Source organism: Saimiri boliviensis, chromosome 10 (genome assembly GCF_048565385.1).
Source record: "Saimiri boliviensis isolate mSaiBol1 chromosome 10, mSaiBol1.pri, whole genome shotgun sequence".
Lineage (NCBI taxonomy): Eukaryota > Metazoa > Chordata > Mammalia > Primates > Cebidae > Saimiri > Saimiri boliviensis.
Genome location: NC_133458.1, coordinates 50,358,550 through 50,383,042, shown reverse-complemented (window position 1 = coordinate 50,383,042; position 24,493 = coordinate 50,358,550). Strand labels below are relative to the sequence as shown.

Below are 24,493 nucleotides of genomic sequence, written 5' to 3'. Positions count from 1 at the left end.
GAAGGCACCCCTACCACTTAAGGCCAATACCTACCAGTGCTTTGGATCCTATCTTTCGCCACCTTCTCTAGAACCCCAAATCATCACTCTCTTTGCTTTTATTTTCAACTCCTCCCTCTTTCCTGGACCTTTTTCAGAGATAAGGATACAACCAGGAGAAAGTACTATTGCCTCATTCTCTTCTCCCTTTTCACGTCCCACATTCCAAGAGGTATACAGGGGAGCTTCTTTCAGAAATCAGCCTCTTCTACCAGCTGGAAGGGAACGTGTCTAAGGTACTAATTACTTTCAGGTGGCTAAATCCAGTAGCTGTTTTAAATACTTCATCCTATTTGGTCTCTCAGCAGCATTCAACACCTAAGCTGAAAAATGTTTCCTTTGGCTCTTGTGACTACTCCTTCTGGTTGGAACTTTCATCTCTTTAGCTATGCTTGTCATTCTTCTTGGTCTGCTCACGTTCTGTCACTTAACCTTCTAGAGTTACTTACGGTTTAGCCCTAGATTCTCTTTATACTCTGTAGCAGAGATCAGCACACTTCCTGTAAAGGGCCTCACAGTAAATTAGTTTTTGCAGTCATAATTTCTCTGTTGCAACTAATCAGTGTTGCCACCGTGGCATAAAAATAGCCCAATTTTAACTAAATGGGCGTGGCTATGTTCCAATAAAACTATTTACAAAAACTGATGGTGGGCTGGATTTGATCCATGGCCTCCGTTTGTCAACTCCTGCTCTATACTTTTCCTATAAAAGTATCCTTTACTGTGTGCTTCCAATGACCTTGTGCTTCCAATGATGTATATCGTTCAAGGTATACAGCAGTCATACCTTGAGGCGCTTCTGTCCGTAAACCTGTATCATCAACTACCTACTTAATACCTACATTTAGATGTCTCAAAGGCATCTCAAGCCTTCACATAGGAATCATGCTCTTTTCTCCCAAATCTGGTGTCCCTCCAGTGTTCTTCCTCAGTAAGAGGCACTGTCGTCCATATAGTTGCACAAAGCAGAAAAGAGGAGTCAGCTTTGACACTTCCCCTTCTCTTATCTTCTAATTCTTTGAACTGGAGGAATACCTAAAAAAGGTAGGTCTGGAATTGGCATTACTTGAAGCACACAAATTTAACACTTCACTAATAGAGCTAAACTTTATTTCCATGTTTATTAGATGTTTATAACTTGATGTTGAGTACATATTAGAATAGACTTAACATACAACTTGGGAGAAAAGCTGACATTCTCCACTGAGTGAGTTAAAAAGGAATGTAAAACTACAAAATACTTAAGTGTGAGTTCTAAATTATGGCAAACAGAACAATAAATACCTTGCCATTTTTCTAATTTTCCAAGATGGATTTCATTATAAAAACTGTTTGATAACAATTTAAGAAGGGAAAATAAGGGATACTAAAAAAAAAACCAATTCTAATTATAGGGTACAAATCAAAGTCTTAACACAGAAATCCTACCTCCTATTTAAAATATAAATACTTGATGATATAATGAATCAAGGGGGATTAATTAATGTCAATTGAAAATCTAATGACTTAAATCCATAAATACTATTTGCTTTTGTCTGGAAGGGTTAGGTTAATTTAAGGGGTGACATACAGCAGAATTCTATTTGACATTCATGTTAACCATTTGGTGCTCAGAATGGAGATGGCCAAATACCAAGTGCGAAGTGACAGAATTAATCAGTTCCAAGTGACTAAGAGCCAGCAGAATTAATCTCCATCTCCTGATTTATAGTTGTGAACAAATGAATAGCTTTTTTTCACTGCAAGTTTCAAAATTAAACTCAATTCTGAAGCTGCTGAAATTCACAGAATGCAGAGAATAATGTCTGTAGTATAATTTCAATGTTTAAACGGGTTAAATACAAAATTATGGATGATTATTAAAACTATTATTGGTAATAGCTTCTTTTGATTCTTTACACGTCCCTTAGCACGTTTTGTGAAGAAATGTGTGTTCTTTTTAATACTACTCATCTTTACTCAAATACATTAAAGAATCATTTTAAAATTATTTTCTAAAGCCGGGCACGGGTGGCTCAAGCCTGTAATCCCAGCACTTTGGGAGGCTGAGGCGGGTGGATCACGAGGTCAAGAGATCGAGACCATCCTGGTCAACATGGTGAAACCCCGTCTCTACTAAACGTGCAAAAAATTAGCTGGGCATGGTGGCGTGTGCCTGTAATCCCACCTACTCCGGAGGCTGAGGCAGGAGAATTGCCTGAACCCAGGGGGCGGAGGTTGCGGTGAGCCGAGATCGCGCCATTGCACTCCAGCCTAGGTAACAAGAGCGAAACTCCGTCTCAAAAAAAAAAAAAAAAAAAAAAAAAAAAAAAAAAAAAAAAAAAAAAAATTATTTTCTACCATGGATTACAGAAGACTTACTAAAAGTAAGTCTCTCATTAAATGTTTAGGCAATCATCTGGAAAACATATTCTAATACCACTTACAAAAAAATTTAATAAAGATAACTCACTTCTAATTATATTATTCTCGTGATAAAACATTTTCTCGTGTAACTATTTAAAACATTTATGGCTTTTCAATTTTTAAAATTTCACATTTAATGTCATGTTAAAACTTTTCTAAATCAGTCTTCCAGTATCAGATTCTTAAATGAGAAAAAATAAAGGACAAAAGAGGAAAATTTCGTGTAATTATTTAGCTTCCTCCCTTCCCTAGAAACCAACATTTCCCTTTGAATGCAAGGCACACTCCTTTTCTTAGAACAGAGATCAGGAAACTTTTTGTGTGATTTTGTGTAAAGGGAAGATAATGAACATTTTGGATTCTATTGCAGCTGTTTACCTTTGGCTGGTGTAGTGGGAAAGCAACCGTAGACAATATGCATTTAAAAAAAGTGGAATCCAAATTTGGCCTTCGGGCCATAGCTGGCCTACCACTGCCTCAGAAAAACAGATGTACATATATAAAACAATCATTTGAAAGAAACTGGCCTCCAGTCAGATGTGATGTCTGATTCAGAATCTAGTGGCTAATCACTCCAGCATATTTTGATGTTAAGCACTTTTTGAATTTAGCCAGCTTTCTGCTTTTAGTTAAGATTCTGCTATTGAAACACATGTCATGCTTTTCACTGGAGAGAATTTATCTTCATTTAAGAATGTGCTTCAGTATTTATTGAGCGGATTCTGTTTAAAATTAATAAATGATGTCCATACAATTTAATATTCAATTTAATTTTTTAAAAACTTAATAAAAAATATAACAGAATCAAAACATTTAAAATAAGTATACTCACTACCCACTCCAGCAATTCATTTAAGTCATACCAACTATAGAATATGAAAAATAAATTCAGAAGTGTAATTACTTTAAAATACACTACTTCCACCTTTTGTCATTATTTTACATTTAGGCATATATTCTATAGTGGAAGCAGAAATTCTCTCTAAAAACATTATCTCCTTAAAATCTTGAGGTGCATAATAGAGCCACAGGCAATCTCTGACATATAAAATTGCAGTACAGGCCTTTCAAATTTGGCATTTCACTGGTACAATACAACGACCAAGATATATAATAACTGTACAGTGCCTAGACATTCCAGTAAGAACCATTATTTTCTTTAATGTAGAATGAATTAATACATATTCTACAAGGGGCAGTGAGGTTAGTAATTCTATTGGGTATGTATGTCCTGACATAATTTTTAAATCGTACAATAACACAAACAACTTTGTTAAGGCCATGTTTTATTTGCTGATTAATGGACAAAAGGCAATGTAATTTATTTTCAAGTATTTTCTTGAAAGTCTGTGCTCATAAAAATCATGAAAAGTTGGAAAGACTGTTAAATCACTGAAACTTTAAATATATCTTACACAATCTTGTTTGTACAAAAATACAAGTTAAATATAAACATAAAGCAATCATGATAATTTTATGCAAATCTGTTTTATGGGATCATCAGTAATATATAAAAGTTTCTCACTTCTGTTATTTGCGAAAAGATCAATACCAGATTGAATAACTACCTATTGGCAAAGGGCCCTAAAAAGCTTACTTTAGCACTAATCTTTTACATGGTTAAGTGCATTTCCTAATTTGAGATCACCTAAACACTGGAAAAAAAAATGAAAGGGCAGTATGTCCATAAACCAACAAATAATTTGGCTGTAATGTATCACAGAAGACAAAGAAACCCATAAGACAAAGAAACCCATATATCTGTACAATAAACTATGTATTACACACACACACACACACACACACACACACACACACGAAAACACACACCCAGTCATAAAACAAAGACTAATGAGGTGCTGCTTCCAGTTCAATATTCAGCTGTGCATTTTTTCTTACTTCATCAAATGAATAGCTTTTTGTCACCCTGCCATTCTTGAAGACAGTATGGAGAAGATCCTGCATAAATGGAAATTTCATGATTATATTACATTATTAAGCAAAATACCTGAATCCTGGTTTGATGAATTAGACTAACAAACCTGTCAAATACACAGAGATGCCAATGGTGTTCAAATTATGAGTTGACTTGATGCAGAAAAAACACTAGTGGAGCAACGTACTATCTAAAATGGCATATCACTGAGTTGCTTGGTATGTAGAAATGTTTAACTTTTATGAAAAGAAATGACCTATAAATACTCCATTCTTAAACTGGTTTTCTTAAAGGAAAGCCAAACCTGGCTGACCTATCTTTTTTTTGCCTCAGTGGAGGGAAGATGCTTGGGTGCCTAGGAGAAGTGTGACTGTCACTGACAATCATTGTGACTGTGCAGCAAAACAGCCTGGTAAACCTTCCTTTGTTCCTGGCCAACAGACTCAACATTGATGAAACTTAGCAACCTGCAAGTTTAATAAATTTGCTAGTCACTCAATTTGGGTCTTAAAAAAAAAACCAAAAACCAGTCCCCAAAAAGAAACAAACAGGTACTGAGTGCTTGACTAATGCATAGTGAGTGAGTTAAAGACTTCATTTATACTCCAAAAGTCAATGATAAAGGTAATCTACCTCCTCATCCATACCAGAGTAGCAAAGACAGATGAAAGAAATTAAACTGCCTTTGGGTCTCGTAAATGACACTCCTGTCTCATTAAGGAATTACCCGCTTCTGGTTTCTCTCTGAAAAATCCACAGAGGTAATCTCAATTTTCCATGTAGTCTGCGGACTGAGGTGGAGATGGCATCATCTAATACTTTTGTTACTGTGCTGCTTCAAACCACAGTGCTTTAGCTGTAGCATTTTCTTTCATAAATTTAAATATAAGGGCATGCTAGTTTCTACTCTTAAATTGCCTAGATGATTACAAATTGATCACTATTTCAAATGTTCTAGTATCATTCACATACTCTTAAAATCAGTGTCTTTTAAAAATGACACTTAAGTTTTTACTTTTAGTTTGAAGTGACTTCAGCTCATCTGGGATAAACTGAATCTGCCAAAATCTTAGTAGGTACAAAAGTTACACAAAGCTTACTCAAAGAATTGCCGCTTACTCAAAGAATTGCCTAACAGTCTATATAAAGGAATCTAATTCTAAAAGTTTGATTTACAAATATATTTTTCATTAACGGTAATTTCAATTCTGGCTCAAAACCTTAAAAAATATAAAAGTAACATGTAATAAGCAGTAAATGTGATGTAGTATGAAGAATCAAAATAGGAAGTAATAGTGTATTCATGTTTAGTTTCTGTCAAAAGAAACTTTTCAATCCAGTGGCTTGAAAACCAAATATTTTACAACTTGATCAAGTTCATGAACATGAATGTACTTTTGTATGCTAAAGATCGTAAGATCATATTAACTACTTTAGCATGCTGTAGATTTTTCTAGTTTGGTTGACTTAAATCAGAAAACTTGGTTAAATCAAGGTTTCACCATTTATTATGTAATCCAGATCAAGTCACCTTGTTTTCACATTTCACCCTACTAAGATAACATAGTTTGCTTTTGGATAGTATGTATAAACCTGCTATCAATCACGATACTTATGAAATATTTCTCCCTATGTCTACACAGGCCCCATGTTTATGACCTAGAAACTTGTTTTGTACCTTATTTTGGTAAGCCAGGTCAGCAATTGTACATTTTATAATAAAACCACTTTATCTTCCACAAAAAAATATAAAAACCTCTTTTCTCTCTCTCTCTTTTTTTTAAGACGAAGTCTTGCACTTTGGGCCAGGCTAAAGTGCAATGGCGCAATCTTAGCTCACTGCAACCTCCGTCTCCTGGGTTTACATGATTCTCTTGCCTCAGCCTCTCGAGTAGCTGGGATTACAGGTGCACACCACCATACCAGGCTAATTTTTTGTATTTTTAGTAGAGACGGGGTTTTACTATGTTGGGCAGACTGGTCTCAAACTCCTGACCTTGTGATCTGCCTGCCTTGGCTTCCCAAAGTGCTGGGATCACAGGCGTGAGCCACCATGCCCAGCCCCCTTTCTTATTAATTTGGTGAGCCAACCTAGTATTGTTTAAAAAACCAGTCAGCACAGATACGTACATGACCATATTCCTCAAGGTCTCCTTTTCCTTCCTCCAGTGTAACAAAATTCCCTGCTGGTGTCCTATGTAAAGACAGTCGGCCCTTTTTGGACCTTTTGTTGGGATCAGCAACTGGGTCCTTGAAGACATTAATCTGAAATCCAAATTAAGAAAGTTGGGTAAATAAACAGAAGACTAATCATCAGAAATATCTCAACACTGCCTTACAAAAAAGCATATACATAATTTACATTTAAGTTTTAAGCACTTAATAGGTACAACTGAACCAACCCACATCTGGCTTTTAGAAACCTAACACCTTAAGCCTATTTTGAAGGACAGTGATTTGTAATAAAAAGTTTAACATCTAGGATATCCTTTTTGCCACTAAAGAACACCTAATATGCCATTTGTAGGAAGTCTTGTGAGCATTCAAATATGTAACCTTAAGGTAACTCTTTTTACATTACAAACTACCTTCAAACTGATAGTAAGCATAGCACGTACATGCTGTTGAAAAAAGCCCAACTATATACCAACTACATCAAAAATACATAATCTTGGGAGAGGCAACAAGAGTATTAGTAAGGTAAAGGCTTTCCTATTTCATAATGTACCCCTCTTTTGGTACTTCACTGTTACCTTGTTATTGTCAGAAGCAAAAGACTTACAGAACCTGAGGAGAGCAGAGTTTTCTGCATCAGAAAGATAGGCAGAAAAACAACAGAAATAAGTGGCAATGCAAGAAGCAGCAACAAATGAGTCAATCCCAGAACTCTCCAAAGAAAGATGAAAGACTAAAGCAGGGAATTAACTCAGGTGTTCTCAGGAGTTCTTAGCATCCTTCTGTCCTGGTCCCTTGCTCTACAGTCTCCAGCTCTCAAGACATTAAAAAGAAGTGAGGGGGGTGGTTGTTCAGTTGCCTAGCTGTTCTGTGGCTACTGGAACAACTGTGATACAACAATCCAAACCACATATTCCACCTTCCTAAAACAGTCTGGTCAGTGATTACATCCTTGCTTGTCTTTAATATATGATGGCTAGGTGAGCTGACATTCCCACTCAAATATTACTTTTTGATTCAAAGGTAAAAATGAAGGCAGTGAAAAATGACTGACCTATATTATCTCAAATAATCTTTCTCCTTACTGTTCTTGCTTTTTCCAAATCTCTGTCTCCTTAGGTCTTTTATTACCTAATATCGCCCTTCTTTCCTTGTTTCTGAGTTAAGGTCAGTAGTACTCAACAACATATTAACAGTCCAGGGCCACAACAATCTTTGACAATTTGTCAAATTACGTATTCTACCTAGATAATATGAGGAAGGTACTAACACAGAAGTAAAAGGTGACATACCCCAAGGCCATTGGTTACAACGTAACTACACTTGAAGGAACAATTCAAGAGATCTCTTGTTAACTTCTGTAGCAAAGCGCCACCAGAACCGAAGGAAACATTTTCAATACTCCACTTTTTTAGTTTCATGCCTTCTACAATCTAGAAGATTAAAACAAAACCAAACAAAACCTAAGTAATTTGGAAAAGAATGGAGATTATTTTCAAAGGACAATATTGGTGAATGAAGCATCCAAGAGCTGTTTTATAACACAGTCAATAGATAACAATAGCCCGCATTTTGTTTTTAAAAACCCACCCACCTCCCAAAATTTCATTCATAGTTCCTCAATCTGCATTGCTGTCACTGTGGTTCTGGTAGGGTTAGGGGAGTGAAGGAAATGAGAGAAATTAAGAAAAAACTAGTTATAAACATATTATAAACATTATTTGAGTCAACTTCTCTCATTCACCTCCTTGAGTTATTGCCCAGATGTCAGCAACACAAGCAATGGGAGCCAATCTACTCAACTCTAGGAATGACTGTAACCATCATTAAAATGTCACAATACATCATGTAATTACACATAATACATAATGGAACACCTAAGAGTCAAGATATTGGTGGCAAAAGAGTACAAAATACTTCTATATAACAGCTGATATACTGGTAGAGTCATTTTACTATGGCTGGTGCTCCAGTGCCAAAAACAAAATTACAGACAGATGCTCTGGGTGTTTAAGATTTATTACTGTATAATTTTTGGGAGAATGATTAGTTGTTATACACCAGCTAGAGAGACCTATATGAACAGTTCTGGCAGCAGCAAAAAGAGTTCTTTGAAGGGACATAAAACTTGAACACTAAAAATTTGTTTCTTACCAATGTCATTTCTATTTCTTTCACCAAAGTCGTTATTTACCTGGCATCTACTGCCTGATTTAATACGTATATTCAATCACTTTTACGATAGAATGCGGCAAGTGAAGTATGGTAACCATTTATTTCATGAGAACAGTCAAACAGGAAGTAATTGGAAAGACTGGCTGTTTTTATTAAACAAAACTTTCAGAAGTTATTAGAAAATTGTTAAGTTTAACAGCCTTATGTGTATCATTAACACAATGTTAACCACATTCTCACCAAATAGTCTCTCAAATCAACTTTTTCCCCTTATTTTCCACACAGCAAAGGAAAAAAAAAAAAAAAACTCGAAGAAACTTTATTTTTAAACAAACCTACATTTAGAAATGCAACTTTCTTTTTTAAATGCCAACCACCTAATTTGAATCACGATGAATCTAAAAGAATCAAGATAAAAACATACAAAACTTATTTAAAAGTGATTCCTTTAGTATATACACAAATCTGGTTTCATGTCTTTATTGTACATGAACCTAAAGGTTCCCAAGGCCCGAGCTGAAGTTTTTCATTTAAATAATTGTGAACAAAGTAAATTTCACTAGGGAAGAAATACCTAGAGTAGAACAAGAAAGGGAAATAGGTAGATGGAGGGTAAGGTAAAATACAAAATAGTTTCTGACCTGTCACCTCATTTTAGACATGCTTCAGAAGCAAAAACAAAATGAGGAAATAAGAAAGCAACATCTAACATCGTATCACTGTACTTCAGGCCAAGTTTCTTTACCAAAAGTTTTAAAATTTAGACAATTTGGAGTTAAAGTGAATTTTGAGTCTGGGAAGAAATGCATTTAATACATGTGAGACTTCAAAGAAAGCTTCCTCTTGCCAACTATGAGAACACAATACTATTTTAATGTTGTAATAAATCACTCCAATACAGGTTTCAATGATATCCAGAATCCGTAACTGAAACACAATAGAAAAAGACACTTTCTGTTTGGTCCAATCCAAGAGATTTTTATCTTCCTAAATAAGCAGTTTCATTGTGGTACACAGTGCAAAGTCAAAACCTACAGCAGGGTTATACTGTAAACCTCATGGGATGTCACAGTAGCAAAGTCCAAGAGTGAGGCTGACAGTCAAGGACAAAGCAGTTGTTCCAAATAAAGCAGCTTTTTCAGTCTGTCAAAATTACAGCATCTAATTTAGTGTATGTACAGAACAAAAATGCCAATGAATTTTTTACTGCTTCTAAGACCATATTTTGACCTACCGCCAATGTAAAGAAATTACAAGTATAGATGGTTACAGACATACAATGGTTTGACTTAATAATGGTGCAAAAGTAATTTGCATTCCACGGAACACGAATAAATTACGTGAGATACTCAACACTTTACTGTAAAACAGGTTTTGTGTTAGATGACTGCTCAACTGTAGGCTAATAAGTGTTCTGAGCACCTGCAGGGTAAGCAAGGCTAAACTACAGGGTCTGGTAGGTGTATTAACTACATTTTCCACTTAACAATAGTTGGAACTTGAAAATGGGTTTACTGAGATGCAACCCTACCCTAAGTTGAGAGGAACATCTGTATTATCCTTTAGGTACACCAACAGGCCCAGCTTTTTAAAGATATTTTTCTGGCCAGACATGGTGGCTCAGGCCTTTAATCCCAGCACTTTGGGAGACTGAGGCAGGTAGATCACCCGAGGTCAGGAGTTCCAGACCAGCCTGGCTAACACAGTGAAACCCTGTTTCTACTAAAAACACAAAAAATTAAACAGGCATGGTGGTAGGCGCCTGTAATCCCAGCTACTCAGGAGGCTGAGGGAGGAGAATCATTTGAACTTGGGAGGCAGCGATTACGGTAAGCCGAGATTGCGCTATTGCACTCCAGCTTAGGCAAGAGTGAGATTCCATCCCAAAAAAAAAAAAAGGTATTTTTGCTTCCTGAGTACATCTGCATAACACAAAACTATTCAATCCTCTAACTGTTCTGTTTAAGTTTCACTAATGCCAGAGTATTTATCTCAGTATTTAATTATTGTTTATGTACAGTTTTGAGTTGATTCTCCACTATACAGTTTTGAGTTGTACAGTTTTGAGTTGATTACCACATGTACAGTTTTGAGTTGATTCTCTACTATAAAAATGCACATACAGGCTGGGAATGGTGGCTCATGCATACAATCTCAGCACTTTGGGAAGCTGAGGTGTGAAGATCCCTTAAGTCAAGGAGTTTGAGGCTGGCCTGGGAAACAGCGAGACCCCTATCTCTACAAAACATTAAAAAAAAAAAAAAATAGCCAAGTATGGTGACACACACTTGCGGTCCCAGCTACTCAGGAGGCTGAGGTGGGAGGATCACCTGAGCCTGGGAGGTTGAGGCTGCTGTGAGCTGTGATCGCACCACTACACTCAGCCTGGGTAACAGACTGAGACCCTGTCTTAAAAAAAAAAAACAAACTGCACATACATTCCCAAAGTTCATGTAAACAAGGAAAGAAAAAAGAAAAATAAAGGAAAGCCAAAGAGCTCTGATTTTGAAACGGAAGTTTGAATACCTGACTGAAAAACCCAATTTGAACCCAGTTCAACTTGCCTGAACAATTTAAGGGCTGGCTGCTAGAACAAGGAAATGTAGGCACAGCAACGGGCAGGCTAATGCGATTTCTGAAACAGATTCAGTACCCTGCCATGTTCTTTCATCTGCAAGGGGGAGACGGGTATGTGTACCTGCAAAATGCCTCAAAGGCAGGTATGGGGAACAGAACTTAACTGACACCAAGAGACTATCAGTTCAGCTGAGGTAAGAGGACAATGGCAATTAGGTGTGTGCGTGCCAGTTGAGATTTCTTTTCCTTTTTTTTAAATTGCATTTCAGGTTTTGGGGTACATGGGAAGAACATGCAAGATTGTTGCACAGGTACACACACAGCAGTGTGATTTGCTGCCTTCCTCCCCTTCACATATATCTGGCATTTCTCTCCATGCTCTCTCTCCCCAACTCCCCACCCCCCGCTGTCCCTCCCGTATTTCCCCCCAACTGACCCCAGTGTGTATTGCTCCCCTCCCTGTGTCCATGTGTTCTCATTGTTCAACACCCGCCTATAAGTGAGAACATGCAGTGTCTGATTTTCTGCTCCTATGTCAGTTGGCTGAGAGTGATGGTTTCCAGGTTCATCCATGTCCCTACAAAGGACACGAACTCATCGTTTTTGACGGCTGCATAATATTCCATGGTGTATATGTGCCACATTTTCCCTGTCCAGTCTATCATCGATGGGCATTTGGGTTGGTTCCAGGTCTTTGTTATTGTAAACAGTGCTGCAATGAACGTTCGTGTGCATGTGTCCTTACAGTAGAACAATTTATAATTCTTTGGATATATACCCAGTAATGAGATTACTGGGTCAAATGGAATTTCTATTTCTAGGTCCTTAAGGAATCGCCACACTGTCTTCCACAGTGGTTGAACTAATTTACATTCCCACCAACAGTGTAAAAGTGTTCCTATTTCTCCACATCCTCTCCAGCATCTGTTGTCTCTAGATTTTTTAATGATCGCCATTCTAACTGGCGTAAGATGGTATCTCAACGTAGTTTTGATTTGCATTTCTCTAATGACCAGTGATGATGAGCATTTTTTCATGTTTGTTGGCCTCATGTATGTTTTCTTTTGTAAAGTGTCTGTTCATATCCTTTGCCCACTTTTGAATGGGATTGTTGGTTGTTTTCCTGTAAATCTGTTTTAGTTCTTCATAAATTCTGAATATCAGCCCTTTGTCAGATGGGTAGATTGCAAAAATTTTTTCCCATTCTGTTGGATGCCGATTCACTCTAATGACTGTTTCTTTTGCTGTGCAGAAGCTGTGGAGTTTGATTAGGTCCCATTTGTCTATTTTGGCTTTTGTTGCCAATGCTTTTGGTGTTTTGGTCATGAAGTCCTTGCCTACGCCTATGTCCTGAATGGTTTTGCCTAGATTTTCTTCTAGGGTTTTTATGGTGTTAGGTCTTATGTTTTGAGTCTTTAATCCATCTGGAGTTAATTTTAGTGTAAGGTGTCAGGAAGGGGTCCAGTTTCTGCTTTCTGCACATGGCTAGCCAGTTTTTCCAACACCATTTATTAAACAGGGAATCCTTTTCCCATTGCTTGTTTTTTTTCAGGTTTGTCAAAGATCGGACAGTTGTAGATATGTTGTGTTGCCTCCGAGGCCTCTGTTCTGTTCCATTGGTCTATATCTCTGTTTTGGTACCAGTACCATGCTGTTTTGATTACTGTAGCCTTGTAGTGTAGTTTGAAGTCCAGTAGTGTGATGCCTCCCACTTTGTTCTTTTTGCTTAGAATTGACTTGGCTATGTGGGCTCTCTCTTTTGGTTCCATATGAAGTTTAAGGTGTTTTTTAACAGTTCTGTGAAGAAGGTCATTGGTAGGTTGACGGGGATAGCGCTCAATCTGTAAAATTACTTTGGGCAGTATGGCCATTTTCACGATACTGATTCTTCCTAACCATGAACATGGAATGTTTCTCCATCTGTTTGTGTCCCCTCTTATTTTGTTGAGCAGTGGCTTGTAGTTCTCATTGAAGAGGTCCTTTACGCTCCTTGTTAGTTGTATTCCTAGGTATTTTATTCCCTTTGTGGCAACTGTGAATGGCAGTTCATTCTTGATTTGGCTCTCTTTAAGTCTGTTATTGGTGTATAGGAATGCTTGTGATTTTTGCACATTGATTTTGTATCCTGAGACTTTGCTGAAGTTGCTTGTCGTTGGCAAATAAAGACAATTTAACTTCCTCCTTTCCTATTTGAATATCCTTTATTTCTTTTTCTTGCCTGGCTAGAACAAGATTGCTCTGGCTAGAAATTCCAGTACTATATTGAATAGGAGTGGTGAGAGAGGGTATCCTTGTCTAGTGCCAGATTTCAAAGGGAATGCTTCCAGTTTTTGCCCATTCAGTATGATATTGGCTGTTGGTTTGTCATAAATAGCTTTTATTATTTTGAGATACGTTCTGTCAATACCTAGTTTATCGAGGGTTTTTAGCATAAAGGGCTGTTGAATTTCGTCCAAGGCCTTCTCTGCATCAACTGAGATAATCATGTGGTTTTTGTTCTTGGTTCTGTTTATGTGGTGAATTACGTTTATAGACTTGCGTATGTTGAATCAGCCTTGCATCCCTGGGATGAAGTCTACTTGGTCATGGTGGATAAGCTTTTTGATGTGCTGTTGCAATTGATATTGGCCTGAAGTTTTCTTTTCTTGTTGAGTCTCTGCCGGGTTTTGGTATCAAGATGATGTTGGTCTCATAAAATGATTTGGGAAGGATTTCCTCTTTTTGGATTATTTGGAATAGTTTCAGAAGAAATGGTACCAGCTCCTCTCTGTATGTCTGGTAGAATTCGGCTGTGAACCCATCTGGACCTGGGCTTTTTTTGGGTGGTAGGCTCTTAATTGCTGCCTCAACTTCAGACCTTGTTATTGGTCTATTCAAGGTTTCGACTTCTTCCTGGTTTAGGCTTGGGAGGAGGCAAGTGTCCAGGAATTTATCCATTTCTTCCAGGTTTACTAGTTTATGTGCATAGAGTTGTTTGTAATAATCTCTGATGATGGTTTGAATTTCTGTGGAATCTGTGGTGATATCCCCTTTATTGTTTTTTATTGCATCTATTTGGTTATTCTCTCTTTTCTTTTTTATTAATCTGGCTAGTGGTCTATTTTGATCTTTTCAAAAAACCAGGTCCTGTATTTATTGATTTTTTGAAGGGTTTTTTGTGCCTCTGTCTCCTTTCACTTCTGCTCTGATCTTAGTTATTTCTTGTCTTCTGCTAGGTTTTGAGTTTTTTTGATCTTGCTCCTCTAGCTCTTTCAATTTTGATAGGGTGTCAATTTTCGATCTCTCTTTGCTTCTCATGTGGGCACTTATTGCTATATATTTTCCTCTAGACACTGCTTTAAATGTGTCCCAGAGATTCTGGTATGTTGTGTCTTCGTTCTCATTGGTTTCAAAGAATATCTTTATTTCTGCCTTCATTTCATTGTTTATCCAGTCAACATTCAAGAGCCAGTTGTTCAGTTTCCATGAAGCTGTGCAGTTCTGAGTTAGTTTCTGCATTCTGCAGTTCTGAGTTAGTTTCTGCAACTTGATTGCACTGTGGTCTGAGAGACTGTTATGATTTCCATTCTTTTGCATTTGCTGAGGAGTGATTTGCTTCCACTTACGTGGTCAATTTTAGAGTAGGTGTGATGTGGTGCTGCGAAGAATGTATATTCTGTGGATTTGGGGTGGAAAGTTCTGTAAATGTCTATTAGGTTTGCTTGTTCCAGGTCTGAGTTCAAGTCCTGGATATCCTTGTTAATCTTCTGTCTTGTTGATCTGTCTAATGTTGACAATGGGGTGTTAAAGTCTCCCACTATTATTGTGTGGGAGTCTAAGTCTCTTTGTAAGTCATTAAGAACTTGCCTTATGTATCTGGGTGCTCCTGTATTGGTTGCGTATATATTTAGGATCGTTAGCTCTTCTTGTTGCATTGATCCTTTTGCCATTATGTAATGTCCTTCTTTTGTCTCTTTTGATATTTGTTGCTATTATCAGAGACAAGAATTGCAACTCCTGCTTTGTTTTGCTCTCCATTTGCTTGGTAAATCTTCTTCCATCCCTTTATTTTGAGCCTTTGTGTATCCTTGCATGTGAGATGGGTTTCCTGGATGCAGCACACTGATGGGTTTTGACTTTTTATCCAATTTGCCAGTCTGTGTCTTTTGATTGGGGCATTTAGTCCTTTTACATTTAGGGTTAATATTGTTATGTGTGAATTTGATACTGCCATTTTGATGCTAGCTGGCTGTTTTGCCTGTTAGTTGATGCAGATTCTTGATTGTGTTGATGCTCTTTACCATTTGGTATGTTTTTGGAGTGGCTGGTACTGGTTGTTCCTTTCTATGTGTAAAGCCTCTTTCAGGAGCTCTTGTAAAGCAGGCCTGGTGGTGATAAAATCTCTTGAGTACTTGCTTGTTTGCAAAAGATTTTATTTTTCCTTCACTTATGAAGCTTAGTTTGGCTGGATAGGAGATTTTGGGTTGAAAGTTCTTTTCTTTTAGGATGTTGATTATTAGCCCCCACTCTCTTCTGGCTTGTAGGGTTTATGCTGAGAGATCTGCTGTGAGTCTGATGGGCTTCCCTTTGTGGGTAACTCGACCTTTCTCTCTGGCTGCCCTTAGCATTTTCTCCTTCATTTCAACCCTGGTGAATCTGACAATTATGTGCCTTGTGGTTGCTCTTCTTGAGGAATCTTTGTGGTGTTCTCTGTATTTCCTGGACTTGAATATTGGCCTTCCTTGCTAGATTGGGGAAGTTTTCCTGGATCATATCCTGAAGAGTATTTTCCACCTTGGATTCATTCTCTTAGTTACATTCAGGTACACCTATCAAACATAGATTAGGTCTTTTCACAAAGTCCCACATTTCTTGGAGACTTTGTTCATTCCTTTTTACCCTTTTTTCTCTATTCTTGCCTTCTCATTTTATTTCATTGAGTTGATCTTTGACCTATGATATCCCTTCTTCTGCTTGGTCAATTCGGCTGTTGAAACTTGTGCCTGCTTCGCCAAGTTCTCGTGTTGTGTTTTTCAGCTCCATCAATTCACTTATATTCCTCTCCATGTTGTCCATTCTCGTTAGCATTTCGTCAAATCTTTTTTCAAGGTTCTTAGTTTCTTTGCATTGGGTTAGAACATGGTCTTTTAGCTCACTGTAGTTTCTTATTACCACCTTCTCAAGTCTGATTCTGTCATTTCATCACACTCCTTCTCCATCCAGCCTTGTTCCCTTGCTGGTGAGGAGTTGTGATACCTTGTAGGAGGAAAGGTGTTCTGGTTTCGGGTGTTTTCATCCTTTTTGCGCTGGTTTCTTCCCATCTTTGTGGATTTATCCACCTGTTGTCTTTGTAGTTGCTGACTTTCAGACTGGGTCTCTGGGTGAACTTCCAGTTTGTGGATGATGAAGTTATTTCTGTTTCTTAGTTTCCCTTCTAACAGTCTGGCACCTCTGCTGTAGGACTGCTGAGGTCCACTCTAGGCCCTGCTTTTCTGAGGATCACCTGCAGCAGCTGCAGGACAGTAAGGGTTGCTGCCAGTTTCTTCTGCTATCTTTGTCCCAGTAGGATACCTGCCAAATGTCAGTCTGTTCTCTCCTTTATGAGGTGACTCTGGACATATGGGGGTTAGGGAGCTGCTTGAGGAGACAGTCTGTCCTTTATTGGAGCTCAAGTCCTGAGCTGTGAGCTCCACTGTTCATTCACAGTTGCTGGGCAGGTACGTTTAGGTCTGCTGCAGCAGAACTCATAAACTCCTTTATTTATTTTTTTTCCCAGGTGCTCTGTCCCAGGGAGTTAGGGCTTTATTTATGAGTTTCAGTTGTGCTGCTGCCTTTTTTTTTCCAGGGCTGCCTTGCCCAGCAAGGAGGCAGCCTAGTCACTGTCTGCCTGCAGTGGCTTTGTTGAGCTGTTGTGGGATCCCCCCAGCTGCCATGTGATCTTCCCTACAGTCCTGTTTATATGGGTGTAATTAGAACTGCCTCAGCAATGGTGGCCTGCCTCTGTAATGGCGGACTCTCTCTGTAATGGCAGGTTGTCTCGGCAATGGTGGGCTGCCTCAGTGGTGGCAGACTACCTCCGTAGTGGTGGAGTGTCTCAGCAATGGCGGACGCCCCTCCCCCACAGAGCTGGACCGTCCCGGCTGTGCTTACTGTGAAACTCTCAACCTAGCGCATTTTCAAATACTGTTTGTGTGTGTGTGTGGGTGGGTCCAGCTGAGCCTGATCACCTGACTCCCTGACTCAGAGCCTTTTTCTTCAGTTGAACGGTTGACTCTCTTCCAGGTGTTCCAGTCGCCTGTTGAAAAGGCAACGGGATCTGTGTGATTTCCTGTGTGGCGACTCACTGCATTGGCTGAAACAGCGGCGCTGAGATTCGTGGCAGTTTTTTTGCCCAGAAATCTCCTGGCCTGGCTCCGTTTCGGTTCCTTTTTAAATCAGATGAATGGGCGATCTATCTCCTGGGTCTCCAATTGCCAGCTAAAAGGGCACCCGGACCAGTGTATTTTGTACAGAGAACTGCCGCGCCAGGGTGCCGGCAAAGCAGTCACGCTGGCCAAAACAGCCACACTGGCCAAAACAGCCACGCTGGTGACCCGTGGGGCTCCTCTGCCTGGGAATCTCCTGGTCTGTGGGCAATAAAAATCCGTCTGGAAACGTGGCGTCCACTCACCCTCTGCACTTTCACTGGGAGCTGCAATCCTGAGCTGTTCCTAGTCGGCCATTTTGGGTCCTCCTCCTCGTCAGTTGAGATTTCTATGTGCAAGGTCCCCTCCCTTCTCACTGCAGACTTTTCTTCTATTTCTTCTTTCTTTTCCACATGAAAGCCTCTATGTCCCAACACTAAATGTCTTAGAAGAGCTAAAGGAATTCCAAATTCTCTTAAACAAGGCAGTTCTGGAGAGATGGTGGAAGAAACCTCATCCTTGTTAGTATAAGAGATCTATTCCAGACACCCATACACATCACTGCAGAAATACTTTTTGTTGTACACAATACTTCTCCCTTCCAAATCAGTCTTTGGAAAACTACCATAATTTGGGTACCGACCTTATTCAACCACCACCAAACTGTTTCAAAGAGAAAAAAAACTTGTGTTTCATAGCTATAGATACCATCTGAGATTGGTATACATCCAAATGTCACTGGTTTCTGAACACAGATGTCCTACATTGTTAGTGATATTCTGCAGAGCATTTTAGGTGTTAGTTATGATGAAATTATGGCCCTTAGGAAGCTTATTTAGTAAACAAGAGGCAAAAATTTTAAGATAATACAGATATACTTTGAAAATACTATGGGCTTGCTTCCAGACCACTGCAATAAAGCAAGTCACAGGAATTTTTTGGTTTCCCAGTGCATATAAAAGTTTGTTTACACCACATTGTGGTCTATGAAGTGTGCAATAATGGCATTATGTCTTAAAAATACATACCTTAAACATAGCTTGATTAAAAATACTTTACGGCTAAAAAATGCTAATGGCTATATGAGCCTTCAGTGAGTGGAAAGGCTCTTTTTGTTGGTGGAAAGTCCTGACTGGGTGTTGATGGCTGCTGACTCATCAGGGTATTGGCTGCTGAAGGTTGGGGTGGCTGTGGCAGTCTTGAAGTGACAATGTTGTTTGTCACATCAATTGACTCTTCCTATCACGAAAGTTTTATCTGTAGCATGTGATGCTGTTTGGTCTAACAGCATTCACCCACAGAAGAACTTCTTTAAAAAATTGGAGTCCATCCTCTCAAACTCTGCTTTGGTTTTATCAACTAATTCTACGGATATTCCAAGTCCTTTGTTGTCATTTCAACAATGTTCACAGCACTTTCGCCAGAAGTAGATTTCATCTCAAGACTCCACTTTCTTTATCCATCTATATGAGGCAACTCCTCATCTGTTCAAGGTTAATCATGAGACTGCAGCAATTCAGTCATACCTTGGGGCTCCACTTCTAATTCTAGTTACCTAGCTATTTCTATCATGTTTGCAGTTATTTCCTCCACTCAAGTCTTGAAGTCAAATCACGACTCAGTCATTCATGAGGGTTGGAATCAATTTCTTCCAAACTCCTGTTAATGCTGACATTTTAACATCTTGCCATGAAGCATGGATGTTCTTAATGGCATCTAGAATGGTGAATACTTTCCAGAGGTTTTCAACTTACTCTGCCCAGATCTACCAGAAGATCACCATCTATGGCAGCTATATAAATGTATTTCTTAAATAATAACACTTGAAATTACTCTTTCATTGATAGGCCGTTGAATGGGAGTTGTGTTAAGAGGCATGAAAAACATTAACCTCTTTGTACATCTCCATCAGATCTTAGATGCCATCTGCAATAATACTTTGAAAGCATTTTTTTTCCCTGAGCAGCAGGTTCCAACAGTGGGCTTCAAAAATACTTGGTATACTATGAGGTAAACACATCCAGGCCTTGTTGTTCCATTTATGAAACACAGGCAGAGTAAATTCAGCAAATTCTAAGGGCCATAGGATTTTCAGAAAGATAAATGAGCACTGGCTTCCATTTAAAGTGACCAGCTGCATTATCCACTAACAGGAGAGTTAGCCCATCCCTTCAAAGCAGGCATTGACTTCTGTTCTCTAGTTATGAAAGTCCTAGAGGGCATCATCTTCCCATAGAAGGCTATTTTGTCTACACTGACAATCTGTTGCTTGGGATAGCCACCTGCATCAATGATCTTGGCTAGATTTTCTGGGTAACTTGGAGCAGCTTCTACATCAGCACTTGCTGCTTCATCTTGCACTCATGTTATGGAGATGGCTTCTTTCCCTAAACCACAGGAACCAACCTAGGCTAGCTTCCAATTTTTCTTCTGCAGCTTCCTCACTTCTCTCAGCATTTACAAAACTGAAATGAGGGCCGTGCTCTGGATTAGGCTTTGGTCTAAGGAAATGTTGTGGCTAGTTTGATCTTCTACTCAGACCACTCAAACTTTCTCCCTATTAGTAATAAGGTTGTTTCACTTTCTTATTCATATATTTAGTGAAGGAGTACTTTTATTTTTCTTCAAGGACTTTTCCTTTGCATTCACAGCTTGGGCTACTGTTTGGCTTAAAAGGCCTATTATAGCTTTCAACATGCCTTCCTCACTAAACTTAATCATTTCCAGCTTTGATTTAAAATGAGAGGCATATGACTTTTCCATTCACTTTAGCACTCAAGAGGCCACTGTGGGGTTATTAATTGACCTAATTTAAATATTGTTGTCTCAGGGCATAGGGAGACTTGAAGTGAGAGGAGACAAGGAATGCGTAACTGGTGAAGGAGTCAGAACACACACAGTATTCATCAATTAAGTTTCCTGTCATACCTGGGTACGCTTTGTGGTGCCCTAAAACAATTATAGTAACACTAAAGATCACTAATCGTGGATTACCACAACAGATATAATGACAAAGTTTGAAATATTGTGAGAATTTACCAGTATGTGACATAGAGACATGAAGTGAACACAAGTTGGAAAAATGGCACCAACAGATTTGCTCAACACAGGGTTGCTACAACCTTCAATTCATAAAAAATGCAAAGCACAATAAAAGAAGGTATGTCTGCCTAACACTTAAACTATTTGGCTATATCTAACAGTGATGACACTCAATGCATAATTTAGAAGAGGTGACAGCTATTCTATAATTTCTGAAAAAGCACCCATTAATATCATCTGAGTTCTACATTGTTAAGAGTATGTGAAGATCCAGTCTATGAAAACTGGGACCTATGCCAGAGAGTCAAGGCTTTGTTTTATATTCCAAGGAGTATTTCTTGACTGATGTTTTCTTGTTTCACAGTGATACTTGTTTAGATTCAGCATGCAGGGTGGTCAATGACTACTGGAAGAATAAGTATGGCTTGGCTGGCACTTCTATATTGTAAACTAGTATTTCTACACTTTAAGCAATGCAGAGATTTATACCAACATAAACACTTATGAAGACTTAAAATTATATTTAGTAATGTGTTGTTGATCAAACTAATATAAACGAGCTCAATTATGAGAACTGCTTTATTGAAATTTTTACTATAGAACACATACCTCTTGTAAGGTATTAATATCTACTCCATCCCCTTGAATCACTCTGAGATAAGGTGGCAGCAACTTGTAGCCCTTTGAGTTCTCAGTAACAGGAAACTTCTTACCTAAAATCTCCAAAACCTATATGGAAAAACACATGCAACACAAATAACTGAAGCTGAAAACAAGTATAAGAGCTTTCAAAGTTAAATGATTTTGCTTTGCTAGACAATCTTGAGAATATAAAAATTAACTGCTTTATATGCCTTCTAAAATCTGGTCCCAACCCCTTTAAAGTACATTAATAACAAGGATGAAGGATGTTATTTTCTATGAGGTGAATTTATACCATGAAGTGGCTCAAAACAAGTTTTTTTCCCTTAGAAAAAACTAAGTTTTTTCCATATAATCAAATTATATGGATTCAAGAAAAAAAATCCTTAATATTAAGAGACTGAATAATATTTTAAAGTATATAAAGCATTATTCAAATGATATAGATTCAAGAAAAAAATTCTTAATATTACGAGATTAAATAATATTTTAAAGAAGTATATAAAGCATCATTTAACTCATGGTTATACTTCTGATTTGGACTTACTCTGCTCGTGCCCAGTGACTTTGTTTGGTTTTTGCCTGATACAATTCAAACATAAATCCATTTCAATCACAAAGTTCAGAGAAACTGTGATAGGCAGAAACAGCATCTAGAACCCATAGTCTTTAAGTTCTCCTTTGCTCTTAATTAAAGCCAAATTGCACAATACGCAAATGATCCTACTCATTCACTAACTACTAAAAGTTTGGTACATCAACTTAAAATTTCTCAGAAAGCTTGGTCAGAGAAACAAGACCTGGAAGAGACACTTGTCATTGTCTTTCCACAACAATCACTTCCTTTTCCTAAATAAATTGATTAAAGATTCTAATGCAGAGAAAATTCTGTATTAACAAAATCAGTTTCTCTTAACTAGCTGTGTACATTTTTTTATTAGGTAACAGTAAAAACATGAAACTTATCAAGTTTGCTAAAATCAAATACTGCAGGCTAAGACAAGACCTTCAGCTTGGCCTATCATTTAACAGAGTAAGAAAAGACTTCCTTAATTCTGTCCCGTTTCTTAAAGGGTAAGTACTCTATCATCTGCTCATTAAGTGAAAAACAATGTGGTCAAGCAGCAAGGCTTCAGGCAAAAGACCTATATTGGATATTTGACTCCTTATATTTTGTGTGACCTTGATCAAGTTACTTTAACTTTTACAGGCCCTGTTTTTTCTTCTATAACAGAAACAGTAATATTTATCAATGTGGTTTTTTGTAGAGATTAAATGGCACCTCTTATGTAAAGCGCCTAAAATAATACTTTTCTAGTAGTAGGCATCAAATAAGCCTGCTGTTGTTACTACTTTTTGAAGAAGACAAACCAAGTCCTGAACATTAACAACAAAAAGCAACACTGCTACATTATCAATCAATAGTATTTCTAAAGAATCTCCACCTAAATAGTATTTTTGAATTATTTTTATTCCATATCACCTTGTTCGTATTTCTTTTGTGCTAACAACTTCAAAGGTCTAGCAGTGACTTACAATGAAAAAGAAACAAACTGCCAATAAGTTTAGTGCCCAAATCACAGAATTAAAATGGCAATGCTGTTAATTTTGCAGGTAAGCAGAGAAGATTATTTTACTGTCTAACTGACAGTAAGATAATCCATAATTCTTGATGTCCTTCGGTGCTATTAATGTGTGACCTTGGGCAAATCTATTACTCTCTCTGGGCTGCAACTCTAAAATCAGGGACTGGTCCAGACAGCTCTGAAATTGTGTGTGTGTAATTGAAAAGTAGTGTTGATGCAGCTGGGCTACAGGTATTCTAATAATCAAGTTACGTATGAAAATTTACCTTTAACACAGTGTCAAGAGGGTTTCCAGAATCAGGTCTGATTATTAGTGGTGCTTCTGTACTTCTGGATACTATTAAATGTCTTAGATCTTCACCCCATATTTTCTCACACGCATTATAAATGTCATAGCTATCACTGACCACAGATACAGGCACTGATGAAAACTGTGTTACTATATGTTCAAAAGCATCTTTTTCATGGTCTTTCCCCCAGGCTGTTATGGTACTAGAAAACAAAATGAAAATACAGATTTACTTATGCAGACACAGAATCTATTCCTGAATCACCTTTAATCATATCTCATGTTTACTATACCAAACCATCAACATTACAGAGAAGGTGACTGATTTAGTTTAACGAATGTACATCATTAAGGAAAATGAAATATCTGAGTCAACTACACCTTAGCCAATTAGTTTTTAACACTGTAAGTAGCCTTACTCCTTCCTTTTCAACAGTTATTTAAGTTTCCTAGCTCTTGTCATTTTCAACCAATTATAAACTTTTTTTTTTTGGTATTTCTGAATCTACTGATTTAAAATCAGTCAACTAAAAAGCACTTGGTGAGTGCCCTTTTTACATTATGTCAAGATATTAGAAAGAATGCATACACACTTCCATTATTTTGTTAGGCAATGCGAGCACCTGGCTCCCTTCTGTGAATTTCTGAAACTGTATACCAATAATAGTAAAGACATACATTTTGTTTTTTTACCTTTCAAAATCTTATACTTAGAGGCAATTATTTATACTACGCCATACATATATACAGTCAACTACCTGTTATATCTTCAAATGGCTAGTAATAAGTCATGTACTTTGTTTGTAGATTATCTACTACGAATTAATATATGCCAAGGAAACAAAAATTCAAAGTTTAAGTAAAACATAATTAAGATGGAAAATAAGGTATGATAGCTTCTATTGAATAAGAATGGTTATAGTGGTTTTTGCAATGTCCTTAATACCAGTTCTTCTTATTGGATAGACATGATATTTTAGTAAGTCATTACAGATTGTGTATTGCTTATGTTAAATGCTTGGACCAGAAGTATTCTAAATTTCAATTTTTTAAAAATTTATTTTATTGCATTTTAGGTTTGGGGGTACATGTGAAGAACATGCAAGATTGTTGCATAGGTACACATGGCAGTGTGATTTGCTGCCTTCCTCCCTATCACCTGTATCTGGCATTTCTCCCCATGGAGATATCTCCACAACTCCCCACCCTGCACTGTCCCTCCCCTACTTCCCCCTAACAGACC

The 24,493-nt window shown here is 37.8% G+C and overlaps 1 protein-coding gene across 1 annotated transcript in view; it reads right to left on the bottom strand.

Moving 5' to 3' along the window:
• Positions 1-3,140: 3,140 nt before the first annotated feature.
• The window catches only part of NAMPT (nicotinamide phosphoribosyltransferase), a 46,418-nt gene continuing 25,065 nt past the window's right edge, over positions 3,141-24,493 (bottom strand). The window contains exons 7-11 of the mRNA XM_010344323.3: positions 23,228-23,453; positions 21,343-21,462; positions 7,849-7,989; positions 6,512-6,646; positions 3,141-4,404 (exon numbers count right to left, since the gene is read on the bottom strand). Coding sequence (XP_010342625.1) covers positions 4,294-4,404; positions 6,512-6,646; positions 7,849-7,989; positions 21,343-21,462; positions 23,228-23,453 — 733 coding nt within the window. The 3' untranslated portion in view covers positions 3,141-4,293. The remainder of the gene's footprint in view (positions 4,405-6,511; positions 6,647-7,848; positions 7,990-21,342; positions 21,463-23,227; positions 23,454-24,493) is intronic.